The sequence below is a fragment of the Artibeus jamaicensis genome, unplaced genomic scaffold (assembly GCF_021234435.1).
Source record: "Artibeus jamaicensis isolate MK-2021 breed Jamaican fruit bat unplaced genomic scaffold, CSHL_Jam_final contig_419, whole genome shotgun sequence".
In the NCBI taxonomy this organism is placed as follows: Eukaryota; Metazoa; Chordata; class Mammalia; order Chiroptera; family Phyllostomidae; genus Artibeus; species Artibeus jamaicensis.
The window spans coordinates 3,500,883-3,515,043 of NW_026521824.1; the positions used below are offsets into that span (position 1 = coordinate 3,500,883).

General features: G+C 37.4%; 2 protein-coding genes across 15 annotated transcripts in view; one reads left to right on the top strand and one right to left on the bottom strand.

Annotated features, from left to right (window-relative positions):
* NCOR1 (nuclear receptor corepressor 1) overlaps positions 1-4,275 on the top strand; it is a 209,264-nt gene extending 204,989 nt beyond the window's left edge. For all 10 annotated transcript variants that reach the window (XM_053665685.1, XM_053665687.1, XM_037166078.2 and 7 more), the window contains 2 exons: positions 766-945; positions 2,669-4,275. In XM_053665685.1, coding sequence (XP_053521660.1) covers positions 766-945; positions 2,669-2,856 — 368 coding nt within the window. In that variant the 3' untranslated portion in view covers positions 2,857-4,275. The remainder of the gene's footprint in view (positions 1-765; positions 946-2,668) is intronic.
* Positions 1-14,161, bottom strand: part of TTC19 (tetratricopeptide repeat domain 19) — a 43,310-nt gene that overhangs the window by 17,495 nt on the left and 11,654 nt on the right. For 3 of the 5 annotated variants that reach the window (XM_037166110.2, XM_037166119.2, XM_053665689.1), the window contains exons 8-9: positions 9,674-9,828; positions 8,238-8,400 (exon numbers count right to left, since the gene is read on the bottom strand). In XM_037166110.2, the coding sequence (XP_037022005.2) occupies positions 8,238-8,400; positions 9,674-9,828 (318 nt within the window). Of the gene's footprint in view, positions 1-7,066; positions 7,509-8,237; positions 8,401-9,673; positions 9,829-14,161 lie in introns of those variants that run through there. The other 2 variants (XM_053665690.1, XM_037166127.2) reach the window with 1 other exon arrangement.

The window sequence follows — 14,161 nt, forward strand, 5'->3', positions numbered from 1 at the left end:
TTATTCAGGGAAATAAGTGTTCCTCTTAGTTGTTTTGTTTCTTTGGTTAGGCTCTCTCTTTTTCAGAAAGGGTTATCTTTTTGCTGGATAGTCTTTGTCCTAATTATTTGTTATCTTGATCTCTTTCTGTTACTCTCCCTGTATCTGAGTTTTTTCCTTTATACTTACAATTCCCTTTTATTATATCTGGTCTGATCCTTTCTGTATTTTGTTTCCTAGGCCTTTTATCCTCATTCTCAGCTTATCAAGTTTTTTTTATAAACTGGATTCATGTATTTTGAAGTTTTTCTTCAGTACAGTGTAGGAAGCACCTTTTTTTCCTTTTGCTGAGGCCCAGTAGTGCCAAGAAGGGTTTTCTGGTCTAGGTTTTTTCCTTTGACCTGTCTCTTCCAGGCAGTGATTAATAATTCCTCTATATGCTTCTCTGTAAGTTGGTGGGGGAGGAGATAGTGCAGATTTAAGAATTTTGTCAGCCTGCTCTAATTTCCTTAGCAGTTTTTGTGCCCCAAGGCCAGGAAAGAAATATTCTGCAAAGTTTAGTTTCTTGATTACATGTTTTTAAGTTTATAGCATGAGGACCTACCTTTTTTTTTTGCTTTAGTGCCATAAGTATATTCTGGCTTTCTTTTAAATATTTCCTTCATTGGATAGTAGGATCTAGGTTCTTTCATTTAAGCATTATGTAACTGTCAGTGTTTTGGTAGGTTTTTACGTTGAGAACATAATTACAATAGATCAACAATTAACCATTTATTTCACTTTTAGGAGGAGTGTGCAAACCAAAGCTGATCAGCAAGTCAAACAGCAGGAAATCTAAATCTCCTATCCCTGGGCAAGGCTACCTGGGAACTGAGCGACCCTCTTCCGTCTCCTCTGTGCATTCCGAAGGGGATTACCACAGGCAGACGCCTGGATGGGCCTGGGAAGACAGGCCCTCCTCAACGGGTGAGGAGCTCACTGCTAGAAAATTAGTCTTAGAGTAATTTATCTTAATGCCTTGGTTAGTACTTCTAACAATCAGAAACTTTGTTTGTAATACTATTATTTCCATTACTGTATCATCAATAGGTTTACTTTTCATAATAGAAATTGAATACTTATAACCTTAAAAAATTTAAGAATGCAGGGTGTGATTACCATAAACAAAGGAAGAATTATGAAAAAATACTTCACCCACTCCCCCTCTTCTGTATTATGCCAGTAGCCAGCATCTGCTGTTTGCAAAACAACTAAGTCTGTGGCTTCAGTTCTTCTGTGAACTTTATCTAAATGTAAAGTGCCACTTCCACAGCAGCTTCACTTTTACCCCTTCATACAGGGCGTCCAACCCACAGCCCACGGGCTGCATGTAGCTCGGGATGGTTGTAAATGCAGCCCAATACAAAATCATAAATTTATGTAAAACATTATGAGATTTTATTATTACGTACCACAATGTATTTACTGTGTGGTCCAGAGACACCAAAAGGTTGGACACCCTCATTAAGTTCTTAGGGAACACTAGAACATCGACGAAGTCAGAAATGGGAAGAATAGTTTAAAAAGCCACTCTTTCTCTTTAGGTTCACTAAGTTTATACACACTGATGAAAATATATAAGATATTTCCTAAATATGTAGGAAAATATCTAGGATATTTAGTAAATGCTTTCCATTTTGTACCTGTTTGTAAGCTTTTTAAACATAATAAACATAATGCAGTCTTAAGAAGGAACAGACTTCTCTCATTTTTATAAAAAAGAAAACTAGGATGTTTGCTGTGGATTTAAATTTTCAGAGAATAATAGGCCATACTTTTCTTAGGGGTTAAATATACATGTATGTCCATGGAAAAATGTGAAATTTCCCTGTCTTAAGACATACAAATTTCACATGGATATTATATCAGCATAATTTAAGGCTTTTTGGTTTCTAAAATTCTCACACCACATGTAAAGTAGTTATGTACTAGTTTGAAAACTTACAGCCTAGATCAGTGATTGTTCTCAAATGTCTTTTAGGGAAGGAATTATCAAACTATTCATGAAATCACTTGGTAAAATGATTTGTTTCCTGTTAGAGTTTCTTAAGCTTTCTGGGAGGCTTTCTGGGGACAGTGAAACAATCTAGAAATTGACAACCGGTAGCAGTGCTGTCATTAGGTTTATGTATCCTCCTTCTAAATCTTGTACATTTATTAAACCTGCCCAGTGAGATCCAGCAGGTGACATGCATCCTGCTGCCCCTTGACCTGCTGAAATTCCTGGTATTTTTCCCTGTCATCCTGTGAGAACTGTACCCTGAATTTATCTTTGAGTCAAGAAGTTCTTAGTATAACCAGAGCCTTTTGGTTAGAGTATAATATCCAATAATTCTACTTGGATTCTCTATGGAACACCTAGTTCTAGACTTAACAACTAAAGATCCAGGCCTGAGCTTTCATTTCTGGGCTCAGCAACCCTCACCTCTTATGTTTGTGTTATTTGTCCTGCCTAGACTGACTTGTTGCATTATCACTGGGTACTGTTTAAGTGGTGGAACCTTGGCCCTTCTAAATTGTTTCATTTTCCTTAGTTTCACAAGATATTTTGCTTAGTTTCAGTAGAACCTTGTCCTCCTCCGTCCAGTAAAAGTTGGGTGAAATAGCAACTATGCTCATGACAATGAGAACCTAATTTTTATTTTGCCAGGCTCAACTCAGTTTCCTTATAACCCTCTGACCATGCGGATGCTCAGCAGTACACCACCAACACCGATTGCATGCACCTCCTCTTCTGTGAACCCAGCAGCTCCTCACCAGCAGAACAGGATCTGGGAGCGAGAGCCAGCCCCACTGCTCTCGGCACAGTATGAGACGCTGTCAGATAGTGATGACTGAACTGTGCAGAAAGGGGGTCTTGGTGGGGCCAGGGTGTGGGTGAGGGATCTAGTTTCTGCTGGTTTTATTTTTAATTGCAGGTCAAAAACCTGCCTTCTCATGACTTATGCCCAGAGACTTTTCAGGAGAGCCTGGACCATGGATTGATGAAATGATGGAAATGCAGAGAGAAATGAAGAAAAACTGCTTTTGATACAGGCAGTTCAGTGTATTGTAATAGCAGAAGGCTGAATTTTTTTAAAGTGGACAATTCTTCTTACATCTGTAAAAAAAACCATAATGTCTTTAAATCACTCTTCTGTAAATAGATTATCTTTTGCAGTGGTTCCCCTTGCTGTAGTATCCAGTGTACTTATGTTCAAGTCAGCATCAACTTTGGGGGTAATTTTTAAAAATCTTTTTGTCTATCTTTTTAACTCTTGCCTTCTAAACAACCTCAAACAGACCAGTTACATAACGTTGGCTGTCATGGACATTGTACTTTTATTCTATTGTTTCCTCTAAATTCAGGTTCCCAGATGATTTAAAATCTTGTGGAAATGTTAAGATTTTTAACCAGACCCTGTCACAAAAGCTGTATATTGACATGTTATGGTCAAAAGGTAGAAGAAACGAATTCTTCCATATTGTAAATTTCCAGTGCAGGCTTAATTTTTTTTTAATTAGCAGCACTTAAAAACTATTACTGCATGGGTATGTTATAGTTCAGTTTTTTAAGTTTTAAAGGCTTTTTTGAGGCATACCTCACTGTTATGCACACTGTAACTTAACCATACCCCTAAGTATTCTTTTTATCCTGCATTTGATGCAGCACAACGAAGCTTTTGCTTTGAAATGAATTTGACTACCCTGTCCATGGGTATAGTAGATTGTGATTTAAGGCTCTTGCTGTCTCAGGTCTCAAAGGAAAAACTTATACTTTTATTTAATTTTGTTATAAATTATTGACTGAGTTAGAAGATAATGATTTGTATAGAGCCTAAGTCACTTACAGTCACTTTGTGCTGCATATCCTGAACCTTCTGAGTCCATCCCCCTTCTCTGTGTGCCAGTGCTTCCTGTCACTTTGATTCCTTGTTGGCAAGAGTTTATTACAGAATGTTTTCATTTCACTGAATCTCAAGGAGCAAATAATGTAAGACTGAATTTTAAACTGATTATGGTACTAGAGGGTCAATTTTATCCTTCATTAATTACTGCTTTTTGAATTTTCAGATTTTTTCCCACATAACTTAGCATTGAAGCTTCCTGCTGTAGCATATAGATGTTAAACAGTTTTGGGAGAATGCCACTGATTTAGAAGGGGGAGAAATAGAGGTCTCTCAGGATGGTAAAAATCAGCACTTTACAGACTTTTAAATAGACCTAAACTTTTTAACAAAAGTACTCATGCCTCTAAAGAAAACAGATCTGTGGTGACCACTGACTGCCTTCTTTCTGAAGTGTCTCGTGTGTGTGATTTCACATCACCCAGTAGCAATGGTGTCCAGTCCCCATATTACAGATAAGGGCACAGGTTCAGCACTTTGCCCATGGAACTAAATACGTGACAAAGATAGGCCATAAACTTATATTTGCCTGAAGTTTAAGCCTTCTCTCCTGTTACTATTCCACTCTCATATACTTGAAGTCCTCAAAATAAACTTTAGATCAGATTTTAGTGATCAGATTCCTACTACTTGGAAAGTTGGAATCACTTTATTATAAATATATATCACACACATTCTAATGAATGAAACAACAATAACAATGTTCTACATAATAGTGTTCTGCTAAAATTTTTTTAGGTGCTGACATCATTAATAATTTATATTGTCAACTGACCTAGAAGAGATTATCATGGTATTTTTCTTATGACACCGAGGGTCTTAACCTCTTCCAAATCAGAATAGTTTTTGAGAACATGTCAAATCAGAGACTAACCTGATACTTTTGCAGTTCCACTTGAAGGCCCCAAAGTGGGTAGCTTGTTAATCCCTCACCCAAACCTTATCACAACGCATGTGTTATTTCATCTACCATCACCTCATCTAGAAAAAAGGTTTCAGACTGGGAGGTAAAATCCAGTACTATTGCTTAGTTCAGAACAATGAAAGGATAGAATTCACACATGCCTTACCTATGGAACAAACCCAGGAGGGACAAAGGGTCACCTCAGCACGATTGAAAGCAACAAGCACAGTACGCGAGTGAGTGATGACTTGTTGGAAGTTAGCTGTAAATCATGGTATGGCCTTCTTTGCACTGAGGTTTCAGTGTTCTGAAGCTACATCTTTATGCATGATTTCTTAGCACCCGGACCTAATTTAAAGTCTTCCTAATACTGTTCATAGAAATATTCTGACAGCCCAATTTCCAATGCATGTTTATAACTGAAAGTTTCATAATGCTTTAATTTCAGTATATGCTGAGTGATTCTGTTCTAAAAATATGCCCTGAGCAGCTAGTACATGATGAGTAAATGGGTCAGCCCTCCTGCTTTGCTACCTTGTTTTACAACATTGCAAATGATTTGAATGAGAACACCCACATGAAGAAACTGTCTTTCTGAAAACTCCTAGTTTTTCCATCACCAGAACCACAAGCTGAATCATTGTGGAGAATCAAAAATTCTTAAATAAAACCTGAAGTGAAAAACCTAACTTTCAGTAACCCCTGCCAATTGTGAAAAGGTAGAAACATTCTCAATGCAGGTGAGTAGTTGACAATAATTTTTTTAAATCACCAATAAATTAAGAATGGGCTGCACTGAAACTTAAGTTTGATTTATATTACAGTTGGTCTCTCTGAGTTAAGATGATTAAAGGAATTAGCTGAGTGGTAAATGCATATAATAGATGAACTTAAACACTGGCAAGAAATTTGTATCTCTAAAATATGAAATTGCAGTTTTAGTCTAATCCCTGAGGATTTGGACCTCAGGGTTTCTAGTATTTTATTTTTATTAAATCTTCAGTAAGTTACTTTTTATGAGAAACTCAAGAGTATGGAATATGTAAAATATTGTGGTAGAGTCTCTATTTTATTATGAAAGGATTCTTCTGGTATGTACACAGGAACCAAAAATATCAGTTTATCATTCCCACTCACAGCACCAACAGTAACAGGGTTTCTTCATGGTGCTTAGAGAAACTGCCTTTCCCTTGCAAATGTCTCTCTGTGAGACTGCAAAGGTAAAAACACTCATCTATGAATCTCGTACTTACAGTCCCTGACTTAACAGTGGTTTGACTTAATGTTTCAACTTTACAATGTTGCAAAAGCAGTATGTGCTCAGTAGAAACCAGCTGGGGCTAAGCTGATGTTCAGCAGGTTAGGTGTACTGAAGCATTGTTGACTTACAGTATTTTTAACTTACGATGGGTTTATCAGAACATAACTCCATAGTAAGTTGAGGAGTATCTGTACACATTTTCTAGACACTGAGAAAAAAATGATAAAGCTCTTTCAGCATGGCAGTCTGTTCATTTAAGGTAATTTGATCAAATACCATCTCCTAAGGCCACACAAGACTTTTGTTTGTTCCCTACTTTACAAATGAGGACATTGAGACCCAAATTCAGAACGCCAGGACTAGGATGCAGGTCAGTGATTTTTCTATACCTGGTGTACATATCAGCACTACTGGGCAGGTTTTAAACCCTATACTTGTAGGGCCCTATCCTGAGGAAGAAGGGTTTTGGGTGCAGCCTATGCACATATTTCTTGACAGAGCTTCTCAGATGACTGTTCCATAACTTGGGTTGTAAAGGAAGTGGAATGCTCAGATTTGACAACAAGGATGTTACTGTCCCTCCTCCTCTGTACATTCAGTCCCATATTGCGCTTCATGAAACACATGATAAGAGAAATAACTCACCATAATTCCCCTTTCCCATGAGACAGGTAGCTCTAGTCTGCCAGATGTTGATAAAATAAGAAAAAAGAGGGCAACAAATCAGTAGACCAAAACCTTATGGCAGAGAGGCCTGCAGTTAGGGCAGCACAGCCAGCACCTGACCACATGCTACCCCTGAGGGTGCCACCTGACATCCTCAGAAGTCAGAATCAGTTGGGGTAAAAGCTGACTTGCCTTTAAAAAACCAAAGTGGCGGTGTATTAACTTGTCTTTCACTGAGTCTAAATTGAGAAACAATCAAGGGCAAAGGATTTAAGGCAGCGATTTTCAAACCTTTTTCACCTCATGGCACACATAAACCAACTACTACAATTCTGCAGCATACCAAAAAATTTATTTTTCACCGACCTGACAAAAAATGTAGGTATAGTTTTGAGCTATTCACACCAGTTAGCTATTGTTGTGTTGGCTGTTGTCATTTTTTTTTTATTTCACAGTCTAAGGGAAAGAGGTCAGTGACCCTGACTAAACAGGCAGGTAGTGCCTGTTTTAAAAATTCTAGTGGCACACTGGGTGAGAATCGCTGATTTAAGCCACTGATTTGGGTGCTACTGAGACTGGAATTATAAGCTGTTACTGGAAATTCCCTAAAACAAAAAGGGATTTAGGGCCTGATAAATTTAAGTCAAAGATCTACTTTTTCTTGACAGCTCAGCCAATTCTTCCCTAATGTGCTGTATGGAAACCTCATCCCTTTTCAGCTCTGCTTGCTTCAGTGCTTCCTGGTAGATCTCTTTTGCTTGTGCATATCGTTCTAAAATAACCCAGAGAGAAGGGAGAACATAATAAAAAAAAGTGTTTCAAAGTGATTCTGAAGAGAAAGCACTATTTTAATATAGGCCTACATTATCATATACTTAATAAGTAACAGGCCGGTCCTGCCTCATTTCATCCCCAGGTGACAAGCTGAATGCAAGAGGTTGTAAGCTGGTGCAGGAAACTTACCCTAGTGAGTGCTCTAGGACTCCTGACTGTGCCAACACACCCCTGGGGCCCTTATTCCACTGGCCAAGAACTTCCCTAATGCTGACAAAGGACCTGTTACTCCTGGTTTCTGGAAGTTGTAGGTTGAGGCCCTGAGTATTATAGCATAGTATGTCTGTCAAACTGATATTCCATCTTAGCAGCTTCATAATTCCACTGTTAAGAACATACTCAGTTATACGTGTGAAAACATTTAGAAATCTGTAAAGCATTACAGAAACGAAGCACTGTCATCGCAAAGTTTTCTCTACAATGATGTGGTTCAACAAGCTGAGGCAGGACTATAAAAGTTAAGTAAACTGACCACAACGGCATTTCAGCCAAACATACATCCTTTTTTGTATTCAGCCAGCCTTTTAATTAGAGGACTCTAATTTTTAGTTGTATAGCTTCCTTACTGCCCAGCATTGCCCTCCCAAAATAGCATTTCACAATTTATAAATCCAGTAGCACCCCTTCCTACCTAAAGCAAGTCAGTCAAAATGTTACAGCTCCCTACCTCTGTGCATCAGAATTGCAGCCAGATTACTGAGCACCATGTGTAGCTCAGGATGTTCTGTTTGTCTTGCCAGATCTGATGCCCTCTGTATGTAAAAACAGGCCTCATCCAAGTGGCCTTGTGCATCCAGGCTGGTAGCCAGGTCACTCATCAGCACAATGGTCTACACAAGGAAGAAAACACAGGGAGCTTTAAAAAAAAAACCACCTACACAGATTTAATATCAATTTGGAGTTTTAAAAACTGAATATACACTTAAAATTTCATCTTTCCTAGCATTCCACAAAAGGGAGGGATATCAGCCTGTAACAAGTATGTGCCTCTAGCATTCACAGTATATAATCGACAGCATTAGTTTGACCCTCTGAAAAATGATACAAATCCAGAAACTAGGGAACAGATTAAACATTTATTAATATAACTAATTATCATATCAGAAACATGAAAAATAACAGCACAAAGCTAGAATATTCCATTTAAGTTTCAGCAATCTTAAAAAGCCAGCCCCTGGAGCCCTACTGTAGTGTAATATCATTCCAGTCCGTGACCCTGGGATGCATCAAGAAGAAATACATCATCCACTTTAGGATGACTCCCATTAAGAGATTTTTAAATGTTGGTAATAAGAGATGTAGGTCCTATTCTCCTCCATGAAGTCATGCTTTAAGCCCCCAGTTATAGTACTTCTTGATTTGAATTCCATGTTTGTCTTATTATTCCTCAGTAATATTCCATTACAGGACTCTAGGAAAAGTCCTACACATCCTTTTCCTGAAGATAATTCATAACCCAAAACTTATCCCACCTATCTACCCCAGCCTTGGGAAATGTTCGGTCCAGTTAAAATTTTTGTCTCCTTTGTTGCTAATACCAAGCATTCACAAAGTGATCCACCTGTTACCTCTATAAACAATTTGGAAGGAAAGGCAAAGAGATGATTTCAATTCAATTCAATGTGTTTAGTGTTCTAACAGAAAGTTTGCACACTGTGCTTAAATTCTGTCAGTAGTTTTTAATGCAGTATCTCCTCCTTTTCCCCCACTTTCCTATCATTTTACCTGTGGGGAGAGGGAGGCAAGGACATTCAGGAGTTTAGGTGTTCCTAGTAAGATTCAATATTCGAAAATACAGCGCTGTGTACTCTGAAGCCCAGAAGCATACAGGTGCCTGGCTACACCTGCCTTTTAGAAAGGTTGTTCTGATGTGTGAACTGATACTCATTCCAAATGTTCTGGATAGATCCAGTAATTGATCAGCAATCTCAAAACCTTTTCCAAACAAGTAGTTAGGGGTGGTGAGGAGTGGTGGCAAGAAAATGAATGGACTAGGGGCATGACGGGGCGGGGGGGGGGGGGGGGGGACCATCTGCTGACTAGTCCCCAAAAGTGTGACACTGAACACCTATAAATTCTGAAACCTCTGTTTTCCTAGCTTACCTGCGGGTGTGTTTCTCCTAATATTTCTTCAGAAATATGCAAAGCTTTTTCATACATCCTTTGTGCCTGTGATGGATACTTGGACAACAGAAGGTAGCGAGCATAGGCATCTAAGCACATGCCAAGGAGGAGGTGGGTATTGGCTTTCTCATCCACTAAAAAGGAAACAAGAGCATTGCTGTGATATAGCAAGTAGAGTACAGAAACTGGCTAACCTACCCTAAACATTTTTCTTTTACCAAGACCCAGAAATATTTTACATTATAGGACCCCTGAACATTTCATGTCATGTAAGTGCTCCTAGCCTGACAATTGAGGTGGATTAACATCTAAATTGGTTCCTGAAACCAGTTCCAACTTGTGTGTAGGCAGGTATAGGGTCCCCCACACCAACTAGCAATTCTCAGCAACAGCCAGGTATCCAAGAATTCAACTCGCTTCTGACACCATCTACCCAGAGCTAGCATCAGATTCCACAGGTTGATGGTCCAGTCCCGCAAAACTGCCCTCCTCCCTCCCCAACTTTAATCACCAGTCACAAGTCCAGCTTGTTACCTGTGCTTCAGACAGAGTAGCTACAAATTCCCAACCACCCCCTCCAACTCAGGATGCCAATTGCAAGACCGGATTGTTGACCTGTACTTTTTAAATATATATATATATATTTTATTGATTATGCCATTACAGTTGTCCCATCCGCCCGCCACCTTCATTCCCCTGTACATCTGACTGGCTACAAATCAGAGGTTCCCAGAACTCTTCCATGGGTTCAATTAATTTGCTAGAGCAGCTCACAGAACTCAGAGAAACATGTTACTTGATTACTGGTTTATTATAAAAGGATATAACTCAAGAACAGCCAGACAGAGAAGCACTGGGCAAGGCAGTAGAAAGGATTGAGGAGCTTCCATGCCCTCACCAGGTGCACGACTGTCCCAGCACCTCCATAAGTTCACCAACCCAGATGTGCTACAAACTCTGTTATTTCAGAGTTTTATGGAGACTTCATCCCACAGGTGTGACATTAAACACTGACCACTGGCAACTGGTTCAACCTCCAGCCCCTCTCCCTCTCCTGGAGGTCACTGGGTGTAACTGAAAAGTTCCAACCCTCTAATCAGGAGATTGGCTGCACTGACGGAAAGCCCTATTGCTTAAGTGCTTTCCAAAAGTTGCCTCATCAACCTAACAAAAGGTATCTAGGTTACTCACAACACTTAAGAAATTCCAAGGGTTTGGGAGCCAGGAACTATGGATAAAGACCAAATAAATGCCCATAAGAAATATATATTTGGTCAATATTGCAACACCCAATTAAATGACAAACTTTTCCCCACTTAATTGAGTCCACACACTGACTAAAATATGCAATATTATTTTAGTTTGAAAGTAATATTTAGCATATACATGTGAAAATAAGGCCTGGAGTAGAATGAGTTAACAACAAACAAAGTCTAGGGCCAATGAGAAAGTTTTAAGGTGCAAAAAAAAAAAACAACGTAGTAAAAAACCACAGGCTGTTTGAATCCTGAAATGCAAAGTCACAAACCAAATTTCGAGAACAATTTTAAAGATTCATTTTTTTGAATAATAATAAAGGTTGCAATGATAAAGCACTTCTTGACACACATTACAAAACTGACTACACAACGTCTGGTAAAAGCACCAAATGCCCTGTAGAACTGGAGAACACAGATCAAGCTCTTAAGAGCCCAGTAATGTGTCTGGCATATAACAGGCATTCAATTGTACTTGACTGACTGGTTGAGTGAATTAAAAAAAAGGTACTGAACTAAATATGGAAAAGGTATACATACCAGTAATGAAACTAAAAATTAATAGAATTAAACAGTCACTCCATTGATCTATGAAAATTCAACAGAGCTGTCATTACAAATCAGTAACAAAAGGATAGGCTAATAAAACAGGTCCAAGCTAAAACCTGTCCATAAGGGAAGAAAAAATTATATTGCCACCTCTTACCACATTAAAAAATAAATACTAGATACAGTAGCTCAGTTGGGTGGAGCATTGTCCTGACACGCCCCGGCTCAGGGCACACACAGGAACCAACTATGGAGTACATAAATAAGTGGAACAACAAATCAGTGTTCTCCAAATCATTTAAAAATTTAAAATTCTAGGTCACAGAATAAAAGACACAGGGAAAGGGAAAAGGTAAAAGAATGTTAAATTGTACTCATCTTACAGAAGAAACTGAAAACAAATGTTTTTTTCTGAGTCAAATATGTTTGGAAGAAACTTTCAGGTTTGCCTTAACAGAACTGAAAACCATGTGTATGCCTTCCTTTCAAAACACATAAATGGAGATTTAGTGAGGAATACATCCCTGTAGGGGTATAAGGACCTGAAAACAAAAGAAATAACAAAAATAGAAAACATTTTTAAAAATGCAACAATTAGGTTAAACATCACTTTTAGTACTAATATAAATAGGTTTTAAAATTATCTCAGGACAATGGTATTTTTTAAAAAAATTTAAACAAAACCTTCTACAAAAGACATACAACAAATGACTAAGAAAGTTAAGAAGGCAAGATATAGTCAACAATGTAAAATTAAATTTGTGACAACTTGGAAAAAATCTGATGAAGAGATAATGAAGATACGTATCTTCAATGAAGATACCTTCAATGATATAGATACAACATATCTCTTCAATGAAGATATATCTAGGACTGTTTAAACAGCATAGATACATGTGTAAAGATCACAAAAACAAAAATTATTCCTAGAACAACAAAATCATCAAAACTTGGGTAAAACTAGAATCCTCCTAGACATAATGGACATCACACAACAATAAATAACAGAATATACTTTCCTCTCAAATACACATGCAACATTCTCCAGGAAAAACCGTATATTGGGCTATAAAATAAGTCTCAATAAAAGACTGAAATAATCAGAACATGTTCTCTGACCACAAGAGAATGAACTCAGAAATCAACATCAGATGGAAATTTGAGGAATGCACATACATATATGGAAATTCAGCAACATACTCCAAAATATCCTAACAATAGAAAATACTTTGAGACATGAAAATGGGAACATAAAAAAAATTATGCAAGGGGCAGGGGAGGCTGGGATGGGAAAAATAGACAAAAAACTGTACATGAAAAATAACTAAATAAAATTAAAAAAAAAAAAAAAAAAAAAAATTATGTATAGATGCAGCAGAGGAAATTATGGTTGTGAATACCTATATATACTAGAAAGATCTTAAATCAATAACCTAATCTTCCACATGATACACTAGAAAAGAACAAAATAAACCCAAAGCAAGCAGAAGACATAATAAAGATTAAAAGTGGAAATCAATGAAATGGTAAAACAATATAGGAAAATGAAACCACCAAATGGCTCTTTTTGAAAATATTAATGAAACTGACAAGGAGAAACTGAATAAAATAATAGAATGATCCTTCATAAACTGAGACTGGTAACATAATATAGAAAAGGTAACTCATTTAATAAATTACATTATCACATTCCAGCAAACTTTTAACATAGTATTTAATGAACCCCAGTCACAGACTTACAGCATTTAATTCCTGTAACAACTCCATAAGGCAGGTTCTACTATTATTTTATTGAGGAAACTGAGAAAAGTTAAGTAACTTACCTATATTCACACTAATAAGTGTAAGAGCCACTTACTTTAAACCCTCATGCAACTAAATCTACCACCAAAAACACTTCAACTTTCCAGAAATGTTTTGATTAAAATATAAAAATGAATGAACATTTCAGCTCAAGGAAAGGAAGGGGAAGGAATCAATGGGGGGAAAATCTCTTAGAAGAAATAACTCTAAAATTAAAAACTCGGAAAGGAATATGTTCTCAGTACATGGAGAATACTGAGTTATGCTTTTAAAATATAATCCCATAAGAAAGGTTCTTCTAGGAAAACACAGCTCTCCAAAATCCTTTTACCCACTTATTCACTTATTCAACAGATATTAATACTATGTTAATAAAAAATATGGCACTGTGTCCTTGGCACTGTCCTAGCTACTGAAATCAAATCAAGAAAAATGGAAGAAACAAATGTATGAGTAATTGAGGAAGGAAGAAAAAAAGTTGCCAGATTAATCAACTCTAAAGATGTCCATATGGTTTCATAAACCCCATAACTCTGAAGGAATGGAGCATTCCTATGTAAACCCCATACCAATTCCCAAACAGAACATATAGAAAGCATTTCAATTAATCTTATCACATTAATAAAGTCCTACGATGACAAGCACAGTAAACTATGGATCTCATAAGAAAATAAATGCAAAAAGTTCTACATAAAGTCTCAGCATTAAACATCTAGCACTATACTGAACAATTAACCAATGACTAGGAAGCCTGGTTTGCTCTAGATATATAATAGTAAATCTGTTCATACAATTGTCACCAAACTAGATTATAAGACAAAGTTGTCCATCACCACTATCATTGGAGGTTGTTCTGTGA